The following is a 20,240-nucleotide window of genomic DNA, read 5'->3' on the forward strand; positions in this document are numbered from 1 at the left end:
ATCCATCCGACGGACCGGACCCAATTAGGGCCAATTAGGGCGGGAATGAGCTCAAATTATATCATATAGGGTTGGGCTTGGGATTGCAAAAGCCCGGCCCAATTGCAGCCCTAATATCAATGGACTCCATTACTATGAAGAGAGAGAGAGAGAGAGAGAGAGAGAGATTGTGAAATAAAGAATTGGACCTATCCTCTTGAAGCTCCCACCAACCCAGCCCCTTCAGTGTTCACTAACACAGGTTCGTTTGGCAATCATTAGGCTGCATTTGTTTGCAAAGGTGGGGTGGGAAAAAAAACATGTGCATCTCATTTGTAGTGGGACGAAAGAGAAGAAAAGGGTTTTGTGAAAAAGTAATAGTGGTAGGTCCCACTTTTTACTTTTCCCAACTTTCCCACAAAGTCCCACCAAATATGTAGGGTTTTAAAATGGCTTGGGATGGAAAAGTTGAGTTACCACATCAACAGACAAGTTTTCTTGATTCAAGGAAATTTGTCCCCCACTTTCCCACCCCCAAGCAACCAAACAATCTACCATTTTGGGATTTAAGAGAAAAGTAAGAAATCTACATTTTTTTCAAGAATTTTCCCGCCCCACCTTTATTCCAACAAACAAAAGCAACCTTATGATTGCCTCAGTTTTTTTTTTTGCTTCTAGATCTACAAGTTCATCGACATCAGTTTACACACGCCCCAACTACATCCTAAGTGGGTAAATTTGTATAGTTATTGCACACCCCAACTAAATCCTCAAGGGGGTAACTTTATATAATTATCTAAATCTATGACGGGACTTCACCTTTAACCGCAAGAAAATTCTAACTATTCACCTCATACTATGAGATCAGTTTGGCAATCACTTGGCTTTCCAATAGTTGGTTCCGAAGGTTGAAGACAATCTGTGTAGAAAAAGCTTTGAAGCTTCAACCCTTCAGGACAGAGGTTCTCAAGTGAAAGAAGTCCCAGATTGCAGAGTCTTTCAAGTTTGAATCCTAGTGGACAAGGATTCAAGTTTGCAACAGGTAAGAATTAGTATAGACCATGTCAGGCAGCAAGTCTGCATTCCAGCATTCTTACCAGAAACGACCCCAAAGAAGCTGTATTCATCAAATTTCTTCTAATACGGTTGTAGTATCATCAATCAATTCAATAAAATTGTCAGAGGAGCTTCCCTGTAAGTAAGAGACCTGTTAATTAATGTTTCTCTGCTAGAGATGTTCAATTCATAACAGTGGAACAGCCACGTATGGGACATTCACTGTGGTTAGGTTCGAAATCATTAGTCATAATAAAGCAAACCAGACTGTTCTTGGTGCTTTCCAGGAGGTATGTTGATTTGCACAAGCCTGAAATCTGAATATAAACTTTCCGGCAAGAAATGCTAGAAGAATATGAAGTAATACAGAAAACATACCGGCTCTCAGAAACACAATATGGACAAAATTTCTAATCTGAAAGGTCTTCTCACAAGAAATATTCACCTACCAGCATTTGTGCAAAAATGCTGGAAGAGGCAGTGAAAGGATAAATTTGCTTACCCAGTTTTTTCTTTTTTACCCTGAAAAAAAAAATGATAAAGGAGAAAGGAAAAAGAAATGCGTTCTAAACTTCAAGTACTACAATAAAGCAAGAAAGTCATCATCGTGGCATAACAGTATACCATCCACTTTTAATCTCTCTCATCACTGCATACATTAGGTCGGACAGCATTACCTATTTTGCCTTCTTCACAAGGTTCATGGTTCTGTACTCTGCATCATCTCTGATGAAGCTCCACCAAAGGTAGCTAAGTGGGATGGTGGAGGCATGCCAGAGGGAATGGGCATCCAGGTATCCCCAATAGGGAGGGAAGTCATATACCTCCAACAACATGGCAAAGCCTCCTCCCACGACGACCACCCACAGCTTCCACCGTGATGGATGGCGTGTGATTCCTGCCCAGATTGCCCACAGTAGAAGCTGGGCTACACCCATTGCAATGCAGACCTTCATGTTTAGTCCTGCCAGATTTCCAGAAATTAACACGCCTACCACAAGTACAAGAATTCACATTGTTTACAACATAAACAGTCTATTTACCAAGAAATTTTGTATACAAGGATCTGGATTTAAGGCGACAAGTTTCAAGAGTTTAGACAAAGAAGAATATTGGCAATACTGCGCCACAATTTTAAAACATGTGACAGGGAAAAAGTAGCTGATATACTTTGTTCCCACTAAAAGGGAATATGATCAATATAAAAGGAACCACATGCCTCACAAAGATGTGGAAAAGAGCTTCAGTATTCCAAAAACCTTAGATTTCAAGACTCAAAAACTAATTAATAGCACATCTTCAATTTCTCAAAACTTCAGCAGGAGAAGAAAATACTTACCATAGTCAAACTTATAGAAGTTGAGATATAGTATATGGGTAGTCACAAATGCAATTAGTGGAGCAGCAATCATCACTCGTGAAGCCTCGTCCTTCACACTAAAAGTTTGTAAGATGGCCAGGAGTAGTGTATACCCTAGTAATGCCACCACGGAACAGTAATCCAACTTTTCAGTTAGATCGACGTCTCTGTGCATGATTAAATATTCAGTAAGGATGACAAGAAATAAAAAATAAAATTACATAAATAACAAAAGAAAGAAAGAAAAACTCTTAAAACTGATGTCAATTTCTACGTATGTCCTACCCATAGTGATGTATTAAAGCAGCAGGTTTGATGGTTAACATAGCCCTACAATGCAACTGACTGATGATGTTGAAAGTACAGACTGGAGGATAGAATTAGTTGATCCACATTGAAATCAGTATTGTTTTACAAAGAGGCAATACAACAAGCCTTATCCCACCTAAATGGGGTTCGTTACACGGATCCTTGCTTCCAATCAACTCTACTTGAGGTCATACTAGATTCAAGGCCTAAGCCAAGCATATCCTTCCCCACCACTCCTCCTAAGGTTATTTAAGATCTGCCCCTAGCTCTTCTAGTTCCTTCGATCTGAATTAACTCACTTCTTTAAACTGGGGAATTTAAAGGCCTCGCTTGAACACGGTTGTGGCATCTCAATCGACTTTCTTTAAGTTATTCCCAAGCCAGCTCTAATATGATCATTCCTTAACTTATCCTTCCTAGTTTTGCCAACTCATCTATCTTAGCATCCTCATTTTTACTACACTAAGTTTACCAATATGAAGTGTCCAATTGTTAGGCTCAGAACATACAAGGAAGAAGCCCATACCTTGGTATCTGGCTTTCCCTTCAAAACAAGAAAAGGGCAGACTCAGTACACCAGGCTTTTGCCACTGATGGACCTATGGCGGATTATAACGTACACAGCCAAACCCTACTTAATAAAAAAAGGCTGCTTCTGACTCCAGTCAACAAGCACTAGGCCAACAATGAGGCAGCCTTACTGTTGGGCTGAGTTCTGTCCTCTTTTAGCTTACCCTTCCAAATAGCATACAAAATTTGGGGTGGGGCATAATGAGTAAAAGACGAACCTTACCGACTGTGAAAAACAGCACTCCAGAACCACGAGTTCATTGACAAGAGTCCATAAATATGCCACAAGCCAGTATATTCATAGTAAGTTCTTTTACTCTGCTTCAGAGGCAATTTGTAGTACAGCAGGATAAAAAAGGACAGCCAACCATGAAATTGCACCGCAAGGTTCAAAACAGAAAATACCACTGAAGCAGGCTCCTGAGAACACAACAGATAAACAGATAGCAAAAAGAAATCATCCAGCACCTTAGTGGAAAAATAAGAACTTAGCAGCATGACAATTGACGAACCTGTAATCCAAAGATACGCTTGAAGGGCCATTTCCCATGATATTTAACAGGTTCATGGCCAGCCATCTCCCTTTCTTTCTCTCTACTAACCATGCAGTAATACCGACAGTCACTTTGGCAATCCCACTGCTTCCACTGCCAGTAAAGTGGTTCCTGCATGTACCAGGAGCCATCAACAGGGACACCATTGGATGAGAATCTGCAGTTCTGAAAGCAATTGTCTGCCACACAACCACTCTTCTCGCACTGCCCTATACAAGCCCTGGAATGGCAAGATAAATTACCGAATCAACACCATCATTATAAGCCCAAGAAACAATCAGATTGTTAAATGCAAACCCAGCTTACGGAGGAGCCAGCCTTCACGGCAAAAATATCAGAGCAGCCAAACAAAATGAATGTAAACATCTTCTGCTCAAAGGACAAGAAAAAAAAAAGGGAGGAAGAAAGAGGGAAAGGGGATAGCAGGTGCATCAGCCTCAAAAGGTCATAATGTATACAGTCTTTACACTTGCTATCACAAAGGCTCAAACCCATGACCACTTGGTCACAATGGAGAAGCCTGTGAACACTTTTTTTGCTTAATGTATCCAATACTATTAACTCAAAAATCAGGGAAGGGGGCAGGAGGGGGGGAGGATTTGGGTGAGAGAGAAAGAGCAACAACTGAATTTTTACTGAATTCTCACACAAGTGTAGAGTTTCTTCACTAATTTAGATTGAAATCCATGATTCATAGCAAACTTGAAACTTAAACCAGATACGAGCAAGTAGGCGCAAGAGTGACAACCAAAGTAACTGAATCCAAAAGTGACTCCCTCCTCTCTCTTTTCAATTTAACCCATAGCTACCAGGAGGTCTGAGTAGTATCATGATTTTCAACTGTTAACTTTTTTGATGATTGTTTCGATTGAGTTGAACAAAAAATAGATACATCCACTAGGATGAGTGATCGGTTGGATCAGAAAAGTACACTTTGATATTGCTGGTCATCTGTCAAAATTCAGCAATCCAACTCAAACTTATCCCCTTGTATAACTAGCTGTCAGTACTTTTTCTTGACAATTTTCCACCATCTTCAACCCTCTGTCAAAACTCTATCTTTTCTTCCTCAAAATTTTATCCTACATTTTGGCAACACCATGTGAATTGATACTGAGCACACAACCTTGTGACAAGTGACAACATTGTCTATAGCAAGTTTCACAAGAAATGGAGACGAAACTATACCACGATACTACATTTTACCTGCTTTTATACCAAAATTTGTCCATTTCAACCCATATTTCGGTGTTTTGAGTGTTTCTATCAGTTTTGGTCAAAATTGGTTGAACCAATTGCTTAAAAGTAACTTATCGGTGTGATATTTCAAACATTTTGTTCAATAGCTCTGAAGAATCACAGGTTTCAACTCCAACAACCATATTTTGCCTAAGAACTCTGATTTGTTACCCATCATTATTTGTTTTTCACTTGGATTCAGGATTTATCATCCGCAAACAACACATCCACACCTTTTATTTGAAGATTCAAGCTTGAAGGTAAACCATTTTTTCCACACATCCTTTTTTTAGAACAAAATATAAGTAAACGTTAGAATAATTTATTAGGGGCAAAAAGGGAAAAGTAGAGGAGTTTCACGATTAGCACAAGGCTTAGCCCCTAAGTTTGTTTCCTTTTTATGTTTTCTATGTTTTCCTTCTGAGGTGCTACGCTGCTTGGTTATTCTATTCAATATGTGCTCTTTGGAACTACTACTCACAAGCTGACTTCAGGCCTCCTTGGCTGTTATCAAATCTCTTGCTCTTCTTCCTACCTCTGTTTTTCTTTCCCCTTACATGATATCAAAGATAAGGTGATAAAAGCTACTACAAGTTCTTCATCTTGTTTGTATTATTACTCAGAGTTCAATCTACATTCAGCCGAAGATCTCTTTGAAGTTATTTTAAGGTCTTCTTCTATTTTCGATTAAGGGAAAGCAGCACTTATGGTGGGAATGCAACCTTCAGAGATGGATTTCCAACTCTAGATCCTTGGACATGGTTCGGAAAGCCATCCACTTTGATGTCTCTACTAGACTAAAGTTGCTTCCCACCCTCCCCCCACCCCAAGGAGCAGGCTCATTGTTCTTACCTAGGGTCTCACTTCCTCTTACCAGCCTTCCTGATAAAGGCTGGTCTCCCCATAGGCCCATACCCCTTTTTCCCTTTGTACATTCTTTCTTTGCATCCAGGGTTCTTGGTAATGATAGCTTATTCACCAAAAACAATCAAACAAACAAAAAAGAAGCAAAACAAAACAAAAACAAAAAAGAAGTCAGATTAAAGCTTCTTTTTCAGTTAGAAAAAATTATTTCCACAGCTTATGATTCCTTTCAGTTGAAGGTTAGTATCCTCCTCTTCTGGAAGATTTTTTCTTCTTCTCAGATTGGTGAAAATAGTGAGATCCTCCTGTCCAGATTTTATTCTGCAATTTCATCTTCTGATTATGAATAATTAAAAGATTTTTGTTTTAGAAGCTCCCTTCAAGGACCAGAAGTTGTGTGGTTGATTGGGTTTGTTTTTGTTGATATTGGAGTTGCTGCTATCTGTTTCTTCTTTGGATTGATTTTTCTCTGCTTTCTGGAATGAATTTCTTAGCATAAAATATATACTATCGTACCTGAATGGTTGAAACCAAAGATGAAACTAAAGGTAGTATAACAAAGGTGGTAACCTCTTCCTCTCATCACCTCATTGGACACAAACTTGGAGGGGCTGGAAACTTCCACAAATGAAAGAAAATTGTGAGAGTTGTAATCGTTGGAAGCAGGCAGCAAGATCACTTGACCATGACCTCTGCTACTGATGATCCTACATGAGAGGCTGTCAATGCTCTTATTTTAAGACAGATGGTGAATTCTAGTGATAGACATATTGTGGATTTAGCTACACATATTGATTCAGTTAAACAATTCTGGGACTACTTAAATATCTTGTATTCAGGATAAAACAACCTTTCCCACACTTATGAGGTAATCACAAGAATTTAACAGGCTTGATCAAAAGGGTAAACCCTTTGACCCAATAAATTTGTCAACTTCAACCGGATGTAGAACCAATGTGAGCAACTTGCTGTTATGGGATTTTTATACGGACTTGGGAAAGGCTATGAACTCAATTCCATACTTCCAAGTATTGCCAATCCTTGGTGGAGATAAAGTGGCTACACTAACACTTTTTTACGAGTTCTCTATGTTTCTATATAAAATATAAATGATGCTACACCCATTGATACTTCCACCCTTGGCTTTCTTCACTCGTAAACCGTGGTTCTACTAGTGTATCAGATTCTGGAGGTACTCGTGATCATTGGGCCTTCCAAAAAAAAAAAAAAAAAAAAAAAACCCAATACTAATTCTCAAGGGTCTATCAATCTTCAAGGACAGATTAAACTTGCCATCTAAGGGTAAAACTATATATATGTCTGACAAGGATTATATTCAGTACACCCAGTTCTAGGCAACTCAATCACAACCATTCACTATCACTTACAGACAGGTAATACAACAGTCTGTCTCTCTTCCATCTCTTGCCTTTTGATCATTGATTTAGGTACTTCTGAGTTCTGACCATATGACTAGTATTTCAGGTATGCTTCCCTCTATTGGGGGAGGGGAAGAAAACAAAATCTCTCTGAAGTGGAGTGAACTAGAATCAGTAGATTTGAAATCCCACCCCCACGAGTAATCATTTAAGGAATGACGGTAAACTTACTTTTTCAGCAAAAGATCAAGAGAAACAATGAGGACCTCTGTAGGACCTATTCTCCCCAAATATTGTCATACACCAAGACTGCGTAATTTACATAAAAGCACAACAATTGTCAAATTAACACCACTTGAGGCAAATAGACATGTATGTTAAAATCATTTTGTAAGGCTCTACTATAGTACGCCCATCCAAAACATGAAAATAAAGATCATCTGCTTCAATTCTGCTCCATGAATTTCCTCTTTTTTCAGGTGAAAACGCTATATTCTTCAATTGCATTCCAGCTTTATGTACAACTCTTCAATTTGCATATTCAGTCAATTAATCACCATATTCCATATGACAACATCAAAATCCGCTGGATGTGCTTCTTTTAAATAAACAACTAATGGCTAATGCTCACTACCACATTCTACTTGATGACCATATCTGCTTGAGTACGACTCTGTCATGCCTAAGAACCACTCTTCACACCCATAAATAATTATGTTTGCACTTATAGTGAAGGACAGACAATAATCTACATGCCATCTGCAAGGTTTGAAACTTTACAGCAGTACCAGAATCAGTAATACACTTACTCTTTAGATCACCCATGAACAATCCTTGAGCCAGTGCTTCTTGCTCAAGGGTCTTTAAGATATGCAATCAAAGTTGAATTTCAGGCCAAAGGAGTTGGGATTCATGTTATGGTGGAACCCACTATGTAATTATAAATTAAGCCATCCTTCAGAGTTCAGATAGATAATATAGACAAATCTAACCAAATGTATCATACAGTACCAAGCAAAGATGCCAATTTGCAACTCTGGATAAAAATATCAATGTCTATCATCTCTTCTGCTAATCATACTAAGTTTCAAATAATTGTTACTATTTTACACACAAACATTCAGAACCAGAGCAAGTTCTCAATATCATAGTATAACTTGGTTCTGCTAGTAACTGAAAGTTGTGTTAAGAAAATTGAACTATAGAAGATCCAGTCAGCTTCACTCTTATCTGAACACAAAACTTGATCCGAAGTCTCAGAAAGATCCATAGAATTCAGTGTATTTTGAATGTTTAACCAATCATGTTATACCACAAATACAACATAAAAAATAATCATACAATTTAGAAACGTCATTGAGGATTTGTTATTCAGGAAGAAATTAGCAGACACGAAATGTATAGTCAGTGAAAATATGAGATTTTTCAAACACACAAAGTGGGCACACACCAGCACAAGTAATGCCAATTTATCCCTTTTCCTACACATTCAGCCAGCAACAAACCATAACAAGCAGAATGAACTTAAGTGCATGAAAAAAGGCCAAAGGATCACTAAAATGTGGCGGAAATTCGTCCCGCACCAATTGATACGTACAAAACCGATACGGTAATAAAGGCAGGAAATGGAAATAACAAAGAAACAAATACACGACGATTTACGTGGTTTGGCATGATGGCCTATGTCCACGAGGCAATCTCACGGAATCAATCCACTACTAAGGGAGAAATTACAATGGACACACCTCACTCACACTGTGTGTGGGACCCACTCAATAAGAATTTCACTCTAACAATATTACCCTCACCACTCCACGCACAATGATTGAAAAAAATACTAGAAGGTAATATACCTAAGGAAACATTACTGATAATAGTCCACCCGACTTAGAAGAGAACCCACTCAATAAAGAATTTGTTCTCTAACAACCTCACACCCCGTACACCTCAAATGCATTGTGATGTGGTTTGAGGGGAAGAGACCCTTTTATTTATAGGCAAAGGAAAGGTGAGGTTTCAACAAATGAACAGCGTCTAATGAATGCTACCAACCCTTTTGTCTCTTGAAAATCCTCTCAGCATCTCATTTCTTCATGTGTTTTTCCATTTCAATCAACAGCTCCATGGACGGTGCCGTCCAAGGATATAAAGTATTGATTGGTAAAGTCTAAGGTGTTGCCAACAAACCACATTAAATGCTACAATCTACATTCTCCCACTTGAACACTAGTTGAAAAATAGTCTTCACAATTCTGCATTGCCAAGTGTCACCTTATGAAGGTGACAACAAGCCCAAGCGAAGTTCTGCACCATATGAACTTCTCTTCACAACACGCTTTGTCAGAATATATGTCACATTGTTATTGGTATGAATCTTTTGCAAAGATATTCGACCATCTTCCACCACCCCAAACAAAGTGATATTTCATGTCAATGTGATTTGTCCTAGAGTGAAACATCCAATTTATCACCAAATGCAATGCACTTTTAAGGATTTTCTTTTATTAATATGCATTACTGAGCAAACAGCGTTAGAAACTTAGAACGTGAACTCTGCAGGACATGGCTAGGCCCTTTTGTGCCTGATTGCATGATGCTGTAAAACTGAGCCACCTCACCTGTTAAGGGTCAGACCACGTGGCTCTTGCAGAGGAGCTTCTTTTAATGTTGGCCCACTGGGAGTACAAAAATACTCTTGTTTTTATTTTTCTAGAAACAGGAGTGGAGGGATCTATGGTACTAATCCTCATTTCTTGCATCATAGGTACTTGATCAATGTTGCAACTCAAGTGCTTCAATAGTCTTCTTTGGTTGATTTTGCTATTATGTGTTCTGAAGAGGAGCATGTGGCTTTCATTTTCATCTATATGTTAATACCTATTACATTTAGGTTTGTTGTCCTCGATGTCACAGTCTAGTGTTCCAATCTCTCAGATGGTTGTAGGGGAAGACTATGACCTAGTAGCATGAGTTATTGAAGTCTATATTGGACATTTTTGGTTTGGAGACTCTAGACTAAGCGCTTCTTTTAATTTTGGGAAAGAGATTACTGCATGGTCATATGGCCCCTGCAAGTATACAAAAGAGGCACCAACATGCCTGGACAGTTTCCTCTAAAGCAATGGAACGGGTAGGATGAGCATTGCTTCTCGTTTGCTTCGTGGGTCCATAGGTTACATTGTCCAGGCTGTTGGTCTTGGATTTTTTCTAGCAAACATCCACTGCTTGTAACAACAATGTTGGGCTTGTTCTTCCACAACTGCCAGTACTACAAGACGGTAGTCATGGTCTAAAAATCAGGTATTAATACACATACTCATATAGTCCAGATGGGATCTATGATGTTGTCGGTAGGATCATTGAGAGTACGATTAAAATCACCTTTCTCAAGAAATCTGTTAAGTGGACTTGTCACTCCACTTGGAAAGTGTGCAAATGAGATAGTTATTTGCTTGGTTTATTATTCTGAATTTGTTTATAAGAGTTCTCGTTTCCATGTGATGCACACTACATGATGGATGTGAGTGTATAGTTAGATGATATGGGTAAATTAGTATGATAATGGGGGTTGTAATTACACAAAAAGACATACTAATAATATATTATATTAATCTGACAAACCTAAATTCTGAGGGCTCATATTCTTCTTGAAAATGCATATATAATTTTCATGTTGAGTCTCTTCTTAAAGAGACAACTCTAGTAAAATGGTTCACTTTTACTTGGAAGCAATATCAGATGCTTTATTGGAAAGAAGATGCTAGATGCTTCATATGCATTTGAGGCACCCCCTTTATTTACAGATAAAACGTATATACACTTGTGGTTGGAGTTGATTTTTGAATCAATAATATAGGTTCCACCAATTATTACTAACTAGATTATGGCTTTGAATGCTATATGTGAGGTGATGCTCATCTCTGAATTAGAAAACTATTTACATGAAAGTAAATGGCATGATCAGTAGAGGCATAAAAATATTATGTCTTGAATGCATATAATCTTTCAATGAAGTGACATTATAGTTTAAATACATATGTCTAATAAGGCTTACAAAGTAGCACTATTAATGTGTAGTCAAAGAAATTATTTAACTAGAAGTTATGTGAAGCCTTGGATCACTATTGTGATGTCATCTAAAGGAATGCCCAAAGGCCTGCGTCATATGCCTTATGATGGACACCCTACCTATGCGAAGAGGTTATATTCCTCAATTAGGTTTGAAGGGTAAAAACGAAAACACCAGGGGACATGTTTAGTACTACTATTATTTTGTTCATTCTAGTTTGATGGTAAAGTAGTACTACCACAACATAAGAGGTTGAGCAAGGGGATCTTAATTAGCCTAATCCTACAAAATGAGGGGGGGTGTTAACTATGGCACACATCGGCTAACCTAAGGGAGTATAGAAGGTGTGGCCGCCCTCAATAAGAGTGCAAACTCTTTTAACATTCATGAGACCAAGATAGGGGATACGGCCTAGAATGTCCCGTTTAATTATTTCGGAATGTCCATACATCAACTAGTAGGATATGGATATTGAGCTAGCCAACTACACCAAAGAGGCAAGGTTCAAGAAGTCTGACTGCACCGTTACTCTGTAGCATAGTTCATTAGACCTAATGTAAGTTCAAATCCGGAAGACACCTCTAACGACATGTCCTACTAAGTCTAAATTTACTCACAAACTCTATGTTTTTGTTTTGTTAGTATTTTGAATCTATGGGGGATTGTTGGAATTTTAATTTCTTTTTAAATTGTGAAATTTGAAGGGCGGGCCTGGCGCAATGGTGGAGTCTCTCCATTGTGCGCTGGAGGTCGCGGGTTCAAATCAGCCTCTCTGCAAAAAGCAGCAGGGGTAAGGCTGCCTAGAAAGTCCCTTCCCTAGACCCCACAGTGTGGGAGCTTCGGCACTGGGTACGCCCTTTTTTTTTTAAATTGTGAAATTTAAAATATTTATTTGTTTTACAATGAAGGGTTAGAGGTGATGTTATTACTTTTAGATACCTAAATAGCCAATGGATATTCCATGGAAAGTCTTGTTTGAATGGCTAACAAATAAGCCTTAAGGGAACAAACATGATTTGGGGCATATCATTTGGAGATAACCCTTCGTATGTGTCTCTTCCTCTTCTATATAAAAAGAGGAGTTGATCCCTCTCTTGGTTTTCCATCAAAGTGTGTGTTTTGCGGACAAGTTTGTGAGTACTACCTTCGGACGTTCTTTGCAAATAGATTCCTTTGGAGTGCATGCCATTGAGACTAAGGAGTTGTTGTATTGAGACTAAGGAGTTGTTGTATCTTGGAGGTGAGGACGCCAAAGTCAAACCCAATCTACATTATAGGGGCACTCAAATACCTTAAGGAAAACTATTGCTCTGTACACCTCAACTCACCCTGTTCGAGTTCTTGTTGCTATTATTGTATTGTTTCTTCTGCGACATATGGATGCATAGTGGTGTTATCGATTACTTCTTCAACTTCTACAAAGATATGTATTCAACTAAATCAGATAAGTTTTATTTCATTAATTCTATAGTCTTATACTTTCTGCCCATGTGTTAATTCCAACAATGAATGGCAAAAGCCACGATTATCTTTGATTAATATAAACCATATTCTAGCTCGAAAGCTAAAAGCAATGGTTTTTACTGATTTCCTTCCCCTCTCACGCAACAATATAATTTGTCCGTTGATTAAGCTTGAAATCCAGTACTCAAGACGAATCTGAAACCCAAACCAGGTTCCAAGAAAGTAGAGCACAAGAATGACATGCCCAAACTAACTGAATCCAAACTGGTCAATACACCATCAAAAGAGAAAAATGAAAACACTTACCGGTAAACTGGATCTGCATCACCAGCACTAGCGTCAATAACTCCAATGAGACAATGAAACGCCGCGAAAAAGAGAATCCAAAAACGATCTGCCATTATAATCGAAAAAGAAAAGATAACTCGGAAACTAGAGAAACCAAATCACCAGAAGCGCGTCAACAGCAAGAGAATATGATACAAGATGGAGAATGGGCAATCAGTCAGCTGTAGTAACTTCTTCGATTCCATTGTAACACAATGAGGAAAAGTTTCATTTTGGGAATTGAATAAAGGAAGCAGAACTTGGAAACACCAAAACAAAACTCAAAGCCCTAAGAACGCAGCCTAAGAAGAGGAACACTGGGATGCGCTGTACAGGACGAGCCCAAAATTCAACACTCACGCTTGCCAAGCATGTCCCTGGTTTTTCTTTAAAAGAAAAACAAAAATAGAAATTTGAAAAAATAAAATAAAACGAGAAAATTTTCAGCGCCCCCAAATGAGGTATAAAATTTTCAGCCAGCCCCTTATTACTACGGATATTACTCTTCATTATTTCTTATTTATATATTTCAAATTTTACCCCCACATTGAACCGTGTAATGACTAAAACAACCCACCCATATAAGGAGTAGTAACCTCTTATATAGATGCAGTAAGGCCAAGAAGGTCTTGTTGAAACGTTGTTGAGGAATCCTTTAAGGTTGCACCCCAGAAAGGTTACTTAAGGTGTATTAGGTAATGTTCACTACTTGACAAAACAACAACAGGGAGAGAGAGAGAAAGAAAGAGGAGGAAATTCAGTGTAAAGAGTGAATACGAAAATGGGTTTATATAAAGCCCCAAAGACTATGGGTGAAAGGATAAGGTCACCTCTCTTTGTGAAGGATCTAACCTCCCTACAAGAGAGTGCCTCCCTAATGGGCTTTCCAAAGGCCCATGACAAAATGTGTCCAACATACAGGGTTATTAGTATTATCTATATAATTATGGCAGGGTCACAACAGGATTCAGGCTTGGTTCGTGTTACACAAATTAATAATACATAGACTCTTATTATATATAAACCATATAATCAGATCCTCTCAACCCGATGTGGGACTAAATAAAACCATGGATAAAAGACACAATGAAAACATATATTTGTATAAAATAACATTAATAAGTTTTAAACATATTTACAACAGGTCTTAGGTTTAAATCTCCGTCCCTCCATAGTCAATACATTTTCCCCAACCCCATCCCCATCCCCTAGGCCTATGGGTCATTAGTTCTATGATATTAATACAGTCTTCTCAAACCATTATTTATTGAATAGAGTCCTGCTCTTGTGTTCATCAGTCAAAAACCTTATGCAAAAGATGTTCGACTAAGGTTGAATTATCTGGAAGGTAAAGTGCAAGAAGCCCTAATCGCACTCATATTGTGGGCATTTCAAACCTTAATGACAATATTTATTTGGAAAATTTGCAGGGATGCCCCAAGATTATCAAATTGGCATAGACACCAAAAAATATCTCTTAAACTAAGGACTATATAATAAGGACGGGTTGGTCCTTTTCCAATCCCAATCCCAGCCCTTTCATGGTCTTAGATAAGCTCATTCCTGCCTAACATTAATTCAAGACTTAGCATAGCTCCATTGTTACTAGCCCGATTGACTTGATTATTTTTGAATTGCTCGATAGACTTAAAAGAGTTTTATTTTATGTAAAGAACACTTAAATTCAATTCATTCTATATCCCTTGCCTAATCTCGGCTGGAATAAACTTTTGTGTAAAATTAGTACTAGTAAATACTAAACCCTAATAATTAATTTCTAATTAAGCACAATCATCACGAAATTTAAGAACATAAAATTTTCTTATGACATTACCAACTTTAAGAAAATAAAAAAATATATAATGAACCCATATATATATATATATATACTAGTTAAGTACCGACACGTGCAAATGCACATGGCCAAGCAAGAGAAAAGAAAAAAAGTTCATCACAAGAAACTATTTAGACCATTAGATCAAACAATCCAACAACTTCCAGCTGTATAAGACTCTAACTAATTAATTATTAATTTTCAATTTTTTTTTATTAAAAAGAAAAACCACGATTACAACCTCAGGAAAAAACATTTTACAATATTAACCATCAAATTTATTCACATTAATCCAATAAATATATAAGAACATACATGAATATCTACTACCATGCTAGATATTTTGTCAAAATCTCACTTTATATGTTACATTCAACTTTAGCTTCGGATAGTCCTTATTATTTAGATTGCTAATTGTTAGGCCATGGTGGCTATTTGACTATTCAATTTTCATAATTAACTTCTATCACACCCACAAATAAATAGTGTATTTGAAAGCATATTCAGATAGTAAGAAAGAAAAATAAAAATAAAAATAAAAAAATCAATTTTTGTGCTGAGGGTGAGTGGAAAAGAGGTAAAACTTTTAGAATCTGGATCATCACCCCCGACAGTTTTATTACCACAAAATTGGTGGGCCCCACAGATGAAAAATATATAAAAAATAAAACTCCCATCACCCACTCCTAAGCCCCCCCTGCATTTTGGGGTGGAAAAACCATCGCAGATTAGGACTCAAACTTTTAAGAGGGGCTAAAAATAAAGAGATAGTAAGTACAAGAAAGAATATTTAAAATCTCGAAAAAAAAAGATAAAGACGATTATTATTAAGGAAAAATCTCTGAATTTTGCACATAAATAGGAATTCTATTATTTATTTATTTATTATTATTATCATTTTTTTTTTGTGAATATTAAACTTTGAAATTATTCATGACCAAATTATTTTGCTTAAAAAACACAACAATACACTCCAGCCAAATTCCTTCCCATGAAACCTAAAACTTCAACAACCTTTTCTTAGTATGAATGTCTTGCAAACTTTTATCTTAAACTCAATTAAACAAATGGGAATTATAATCCACAATTTAGTCCTTTAAATTCTATTTGTACTAAAATGATTTCATTCTGATAATTATTTAATTTACTATTCTTGATACAAATTAAAAACGATCAAATTTTACTGCCTGATACATAAAAGAAGAAATCAGTGTTCAAATTTACCATAAGAACTGTAACAGCAAATATTGAGAAAGACCTGTTCAGTGCTTCAAGGTCCATCTAGGAACAAAGCTGAACCTGAAAGAAGAGTGCACAAGCGTTCATGAAATCAATGGGAGCTGTGAACACTAAGACTTGTTGTGCAGACATGCATAAACAATGAGAAAATTGAAATTTGAAATCATCTATATGTTTGCATGAGCAAAGCTGCCCAATATTTCTTGATGTGTTGATACCTCTTTTGTTGGCCTGGGTGATTCATATAGGGTTGCAAGTCAAGTCATTTTGCTGTAACAAATGCCAGTTTACATACCAGAGCAAGATGATTGCTGCCTCTGCAAAGGAGTAATAGTGGTTGCCTTCAAACTATTATGAGCTCCAAAACCTGCACACACACACTATGATTTGCACCACAACTTAAAAGTTCAAAGTTTTCACGTTTAAACCATGATTCACACCAACTAATTTTCAAATGCAAGGGGATTCCGAAACGATCCCTAATGTTCTTCAAAAAGAAAAGTGCAGAGATGAATCATGAATGGATGATAATGCAATCATGGTTGCCCAAAAATAATCCAATAAGGCAACCATGTACCTGGAAATCCAGGTGATAGTACCTGAAATCCAAGTGATAAAATACACTGAGTATCCATGGATTACAAGGAAACGAAAAAGAAAAGAAAAAAGCAATGCACATTGATGGAACGAAGCAGATTTCTTCTTATTATTTTCTCACCTGAGAGTGTAGAAGCTGGATACCTACCACCATTATTATTTCTCTGTGTCATCTCCACGGATTAATTGAAATCTTGTCTTCACAAAATTAATTAGAGATTAATTGACATGCATAATTAGGGATTAAAATTTTGCACAAGAATCGGGCGTTTGACTTAGAAGAGCTAATTTGACATTTTTGTCATAAATTAAAATACATTTTAATACTTACCAGATTGTTCTATATTTCATTCACTTTATTAACTCTCCACGATTATATTAATGGTTGGAAGATATTTTGGGATTTTTTCTCGAATTTTCTTTCCAAGTTTTGTTTTATCATCATTCTAAATAAACACCAGCAATATGGTAAGGGAAAATGTATAAATGAAAATATAAATAGTGGAAAAAGAGTACAAATTTTACCCACGATTATATTAATGGTTATAAGATATTTTGGGATTTTTTCTCGAATTTTCTTTTCGTATCTTGTTTTTTCATCATGTGAAAACGGAGTACATGCTTTTATATAATAGTATGATATATATATATATAAATAGTGGTATTTCACACGTAAAGTGAGAAAAATTAGGAAAATAGGTAGGTATTTTTATATTTTTAAGTATCCATGGCCCCCTCCGGTCCCTGGCTCTGCCACTGCCCTCAAGAGCATGTGATGATACCATATATATATATATATATATATGGTATAGATGATGGGTACAAATGTCATTCTTAATCATAATCAAATGGTTATCATTAAACCCCTAGTTTTAAGGAATAAATGGTTAAATTTTAATTAAAAACTAACTCATGATACATGAATTTCTCCTTATATTCTCTCTCATATTTTCATTCCTATTTATTCTCTAATGAATCTCATCTTTTATTCCTATTTCTTCTCTCTTTTTTTCTCACACGTCTCATCAAATATTGGAGTATAGTTAGCAGACATTGGAATTTTTTCAAAATCTTCTCCATAGTTATCAGTATTCACTCTTTCTTTCTCAAATTATTCTTCTCTCTCTCACATTCACCACGATTTTTCTAATATTCATTTAATAAAGTATAATTATTTATTTATTTATTTAGTTGTTCTTTCTTTCTCCTAAAATTTGATTATACTAATAGCAATTTGAATCTCGTTAGAATTCAGCCAAATTTTATCAGATCTAATCATAATCATTGATTTTTTTCTAAAATTTCATTCCTATTAATGGAAATTCAAATCTCGCTTAGAATTTCAGCTTAATTTACCTAAATTTTTAATGTAGGCCCCACATGTCAAAATATAATACAATTTTATGAGATGGGACCCACAGTGGGTCTCGCATTGGCCCAGGCATATTTGCCCCCCCCCCCAATATTCATCTTGGCTCTGCCCCTGTTTGAGGGAGTTTCCTACATGTAGGAAAATAAATAGAAAATGACAGAATCTCCAAAGAAATTGAAGCTATAAATAACTAACATCCCCAAATTAATAATAATTTGTTTTATTAATCTTATTCTATTTATTAAAAAAAAAATCTATCATAATCCAATCTATCAAAAACTCATAATTTTCTACTATTTTTTTTATGAAAAATAATTACTATTTTGCCTTCACGAAATGCAAACTAAGTGTTATTGAAACAACAATTAAAAGGCATTTTAAATGAGTAATAGTCATGTAACTTTGCATGTATTATTAGGATAAAATATTATTATAAGTATAAATTGAGTTTAATATTGCTTCCCTATACACTTTTTCTTTCTTTACTTTACGTTCTCATTCTAGATGTAAGTTGTAAGAATAATATAAAAAGAAATATCAATAATAAATTTTCTAATGCAAGTAACTGAAATATTGGAGAAAAACTAATTTGGTAAGTACATATTCAACATAAATTTATAAATCATAAAATCATATTGACCGTAGCCCCTTCATATATTTTAGATGTTTATAAACCATAAAAGTTTTTTTAATTATATTAGATGCCAAAAATAAAAAATAAAAACAGAATTTGAATTTCTAAAGGAAGACATAAGTTTTTTTTTACTGCTTGAGATGTTCATTGACTAAGAAAACAAATACAATGATATGATTTGCCTCTAGCTCACTTGGATCAATCACAACATATATGTGATTTTACATGTCAACAAGCCCACTCACAAAGTTTGAGTATATCTCGTCTCTTACCAAACTTAATCAAGTTTCCTTTCATATTGTTTGTGGATGCATTCTAAACAAATTGGCATTTCAATAAATTATAATTATATCAATAAATATCTGTAATGTTTTTAATTTCGAATATGAACTAATTTAGTTTTTCTAGGTATCAGATGTAGCCTATCTTTGAATTCCCACTCTTGAATTCATCAATATAATTTTGAATAATGTTTTATTTGATTGAGTTTTTACTTTTATTATTCATGTTTTTGATTATTTGGCCATTAATCAACTGATTCGTTAATCATAATGAACTGAGATGAGATTTATGTGTTTAGTTCATCGGAGTAAAAGCCATGAATTACATGTAGGATAGAGATATACCAACATGGTTTGTGTAGTTGTTACATGGGAATCCATAGAATTTACTATGATTTCTCAGTTGTTGTTACCCACATTGAGGGAATTTTTATTAGTACTCGAGAGAGATTAGTAGATATGGAAGGGAATCTCGATTATCAATCAGAAACATATTTCTCAAATTATAAAATGGGTCAAAGGGTGGGAATGCTTAGTTATGCTGAAATATGACCTTTAGATTTTTAGCTATTAATAATCTCAATTTTAATTTTAATTTGAATTAGTCTAGAATAATTCTCTTCCTTATTATTTGTTCAAATAAAATTGGTATAATTAATTTGGTACTTAATTTATAGTCTTCGAGGGAACAATCTTTTATCATTATATTACTTGTTACGACAGCGTACACTTGCGTTGTTATTTTTCACAATAGACTTACAATATTATTTTGTGCAGGTGTGATGCATAATTCGACATATTTCTACATCTGTTTCTTCCTCACTTTGCCCCCTTTCTTCCGTTTCTGAGGTTTCTTTCAGTTTCTTAGTGACAATAGGTGACGGCATTCTGCCTAAATAGTAGACACAGGTGATAAATAAGAGAATACTAAAGATTCGAGCCATAGAATTTCTCAATTCTGACACAAGGTCCTTCTTAGATCGAATAAGTACATTCGATCTGATAAAATGATTTTGGCGTATCCAGAATAATACCAATCCAACCCATTTCATGAATAAAATGTGTGTGATGCATAATTCGACATAGGAGGTTGGGTGATGCTAGGGATCATTC

The 20,240-nt window shown here is 35.9% G+C and overlaps 1 protein-coding gene across 1 annotated transcript; it reads right to left on the reverse strand.

The window, feature by feature from the left end:
- Positions 1-784: 784 nt before the first annotated feature.
- Positions 785-13,295, reverse strand: LOC149030175 (uncharacterized). The gene is made up of 5 exons (XM_089142493.1): positions 13,150-13,295; positions 3,787-4,048; positions 3,498-3,694; positions 2,375-2,562; positions 785-1,999 (listed from the first exon to the last, which is right to left on the reverse strand). Exons 1-5 carry the CDS (start codon positions 13,242-13,244, stop codon positions 1,713-1,715), a joined length of 1,029 nt encoding a protein of 342 aa, XP_088998619.1. The 5' UTR covers positions 13,245-13,295; the 3' UTR covers positions 785-1,712.
- Between the last annotated feature and the right edge of the window lie 6,945 nt (positions 13,296-20,240).

Source organism: Hakea prostrata, chromosome 1 (assembly GCF_041222555.1).
Source record: "Hakea prostrata isolate BN-2017 chromosome 1, UWA_Hpros_2, whole genome shotgun sequence".
NCBI classification, from domain to species: Eukaryota; Viridiplantae; Streptophyta; class Magnoliopsida; order Proteales; family Proteaceae; genus Hakea; species Hakea prostrata.

Bases quoted from the DNA above. Each gene is read 5' to 3' on its own strand.
- LOC149030175 (XM_089142493.1), bottom strand. From the start codon at position 13,244: ATGGCAGATCGTTTTTGGATTCTCTTTTTCGCGGCGTTTCATTGTCTC. The intron at 2,563-3,497 runs GTAAGGTTCGTC...AATCATGCACAG, and splicing joins AGTGCTGTTTTTCACAGTCG to AGACGTCGATCTAACTGAAA. The intron at 2,000-2,374 runs GTAAGTATTTTC...GAAATCTGGCAG, and splicing joins CTTCTATAAGTTTGACTATG to GACTAAACATGAAGGTCTGC.